This window comes from Brachypodium distachyon, chromosome 3 (assembly GCF_000005505.3).
Source record: "Brachypodium distachyon strain Bd21 chromosome 3, Brachypodium_distachyon_v3.0, whole genome shotgun sequence".
NCBI lineage: Eukaryota > Viridiplantae > Streptophyta > Magnoliopsida > Poales > Poaceae > Brachypodium > Brachypodium distachyon.
The window spans coordinates 48247029-48250140 of record NC_016133.3 but is presented as its reverse complement, the minus strand read 5'-3'; the positions used below and the strand labels follow the sequence as shown (position 1 = coordinate 48250140).

Genomic DNA, 3112 nt, shown 5'->3' with positions numbered 1-3112 from the left:
TGGCTAAAATTCATGTATATAAATATCCTGGTATTACCATTAATCGGGTGTGGCTATGTCTAAGTTGCCTGACTAATAAGCAAAAGGCTTAAATCTAAGTTGATGAATCAGAACCGTTGAATTAGTATCCCGTTTTGAATATTAAAACACAAATCATATTCAACGGTCAACTTATCTCTAACTAAAAATCACACCACTGATATATAGGAAAACCGAAAATCTATTCGAGCCAGGATGTTCCTCGCTAACCCACCCAACAATTTCTGATTCGCCAACTCGTCACCTTGTCAGAAAGAAAGAATGCAGGCCTGGACGACATCCCCAGGAAACAGGAAACAGAGCGGCAGTACGTCACTCCTCCATCAAGCGCAACACGCGATCTACTTCCGGGCAGGTCCCGAGGATATCCAGCAGGAACTGCTGCGCCGCATCATCGACTACGCCTCCAGGAACTCCGAGGGGTACCACGGCCACATCGTGCTTCTCCTGGCCGTCGTCGTCGTCACCCTGCAGGCAGTTGTAGTAGAGCTCCATAAGCTCATTGATCGGGCTCTCTTCCGCCTGGACGTCGGCCAGCTGCTCGCCCCCGCCTCTTGGTATTCTTGGCCACTTCCCGCCGGCTCCGGAGCCGCCGCCGCCGCCGCTGCTCGGGACAGTCGTCGCGCACCTGCGCTTGTCACGCGCGCCGCGCACCACGTCTTCCAGGCCGTCAGCAGTATCCCCATCATCCTCATCGTCGCCGTCAAGAGGCGTGATCTGCAGCGAGTTCTTGAACCGCCGGTTGAGCGCCTCCTCCTGCCGGAGCACCTTGGACCAGGTCTCCGACTCCCTGGCGCTCATCTTCTGCTGCAGGCGCTTGGACTGCCACACGAGCCTGCGCATCTGGTCGAACCGCGGGCTCATGTGCTTGATCACGGCGCTGAGCAGGGAGATCTTCCAGGCCTTCTTGAGGTCGTGCGGCTTCCGGTACGGCGGCGCGCCCTGGTGGGCCTGCATCTCGCCCTGCGTGCCCCACCAGGGCTCCTTCCCCGTGGGCCACCACGGCGGCGCCAGCCCGCGCTCCAGGGGGAAGTTCCGCTGCGGGGGCTCGCAGTGCTGGATGAGCGCCGAGAGCACGGAGCCCAGCGTGTTGTCCTGGATCCCCTGGAGCCGGTGGAGGTAAGAGGCCAGGCCCAGCGGGCTGCTGTTGGTGTCGCCGGAGAGGCCGGCTGCGAGGGCCATCGGCCCTGTGCGGTCGAAGATGACGTTGTCCTTCCACCAGCCGCGGAGGCTGTCGGAGGAGCCGGACATGGGCTCGCCGGCCTCGTCGATGACGCCGTACACGAACCCGCGCGCGTTGCAGGCCTCCATCATCTTCAGCATGTGACGCAGCACGCCGTCCTGGGCGCGGAGCATCGCCTTGCGCCGGCACCTCACGTCGGGGCTGTCCTCTTGCTCCTGCTCCTCCGCCGATGGCCTAGCATCACCAGCAGGCACCGGCGGCACGGCGCCCCTGTTTCCAGCACGGCCCTCCAGCTTCATCAGACGCATCTGGTCCTTCCACATGCGCTTCTTCAGGTCGGAGATCTCGATCGACTCAGGCTCGTAGTCAATGATCTCCTCTTGTTCTTGCTCCTGCTCCTGCTCCTGCTGCTGATCCAGCGCCTCCAGGTCGTGGAGGAACGCGCCGGTGCTGTCCACGTGCCCCATGGCCGACGGCGTCTCAGGAAACGGATGCCTCCAACCGCGGACGTCTTGATCCATGGAAGTTCACACAGCGGACACGTATGTACGTGCTCTGGCTTATTCCTCCCTTGGCTCGTGTACGTGATTTGATATAATTAGCGACTGATGTATGACGAGCGAATGGGTTTGCACCGGCGTGTTATTTATGCGCGCCCCTGCGAATTGAAGAATTCCAGAGGTCAGCCAGTTTCGGCGCCGGCAGGTGATGTCGTGGCGTGGGCGCACCGCGCTTGCGTACGTACAGGCCCGTGAGTTTGGCTCTCGGGAATTGAGTGACACACTGACACCGTGACACGTACGCCTGTTGCCTTCGATTGAGCTAGCTGCAAGCTCTCCTCCGTCTAGCTTAGACGTAGGATCGGTAGGAACATGGTTTGGTCTTGGATCTCGATCAAAATGTACAGCAGAGATGCTTCTGCGATCCGGCCGAGAAAAAATAATTAAGCGCCAGCTTGATCGATCATGAATTTCAGCCATTCGTATTTCCCATTGTTATGTTTGTCTTTCACATGGTCATCACATGGATTTTCGTGGTAAGTGTATTCCAGGCCACAGATATGCATGCGGCGTCGTTAAATTTTTTATTTTTTATTTTAGGCTGCGGTGTCCTTAATTAGGAGTAGCCCCCATAGGCCTTTAGCCAGTACTTTTTGATGAATTTGTCTTTTCTTTGCGACTAAATTAATCCACGTGTTAGCTTCGGCACTATTGCTAAATGTGCCCCTAAGAACGCCATGTTATGAGATGTATCTTTGAAATTGACGCTTCATTTTTCTGGTCCTCTAGCAGTGTAGCTCATCTCAATCGTACTTGGCACGGAGGTTCTACAGCTTGAACTTACAAAATTTCAAAACGATATCCAGTGTAGAGTGGTACATCCCTACAAATACATAAGGTTAGAGGCAATCTCTGACTCAAGAGGCAAAAGTGATGATAATAACGACGGAACGAGACCATACATGATACGGAGTACATGCAACTAGTCCTACAAACTGGTCAAATTTGTCGGAAATAAATCCCGTAGCCAAGTGATATGTTACTTTCCAACTCTTTGTGATAGAGTACTCTTCCAACTCTTCGGAGGGGCATGCATGTGTATGCATGCACATGCAAGCTAGCTACCGGAGTAGCATACATATATAGCATGTGTACGTGTGATGCCTAGATACGGTTTTACGTGGACGCATGCATGGAGCATGTGCAGCGTCAGCAGCTGACGTGGTGGAAGCATGCAGCATGCCGGTGCATGCCGCCGCGGGATAATCCATCGAGGTGCTCTGTCGTCTGATCCTTGTAGTTGTGGCATCGCTGACGTATGCCGATACGTACGTCTGGCTAGCTATTCCTTCGCACATGCTTCTTTCGCCACATGTCTACTCATAAAAAG

General features: G+C 54.8%; 1 protein-coding gene across 1 annotated transcript; it reads right to left on the bottom strand.

Annotated features, from left to right (window-relative positions):
* Positions 1–2157, bottom strand: LOC100839417 (ETHYLENE INSENSITIVE 3-like 5 protein). Its single transcript, XM_003572599.4, has one exon. The coding sequence runs from the start codon at positions 1741–1743 to the stop codon at positions 352–354; it is 1392 nt and encodes a 463-aa protein (XP_003572647.2). The 5' UTR covers positions 1744–2157; the 3' UTR covers positions 1–351.
* Between the last annotated feature and the right edge of the window lie 955 nt (positions 2158–3112).

Excerpts from the sequence above, each read along its gene's own strand:
- LOC100839417 (XM_003572599.4), bottom strand. The coding sequence starts at position 1,743 with ATGGATCAAGACGTCCGCGGTTGGAGGCATCCGTTTCCTGAGACGCCG.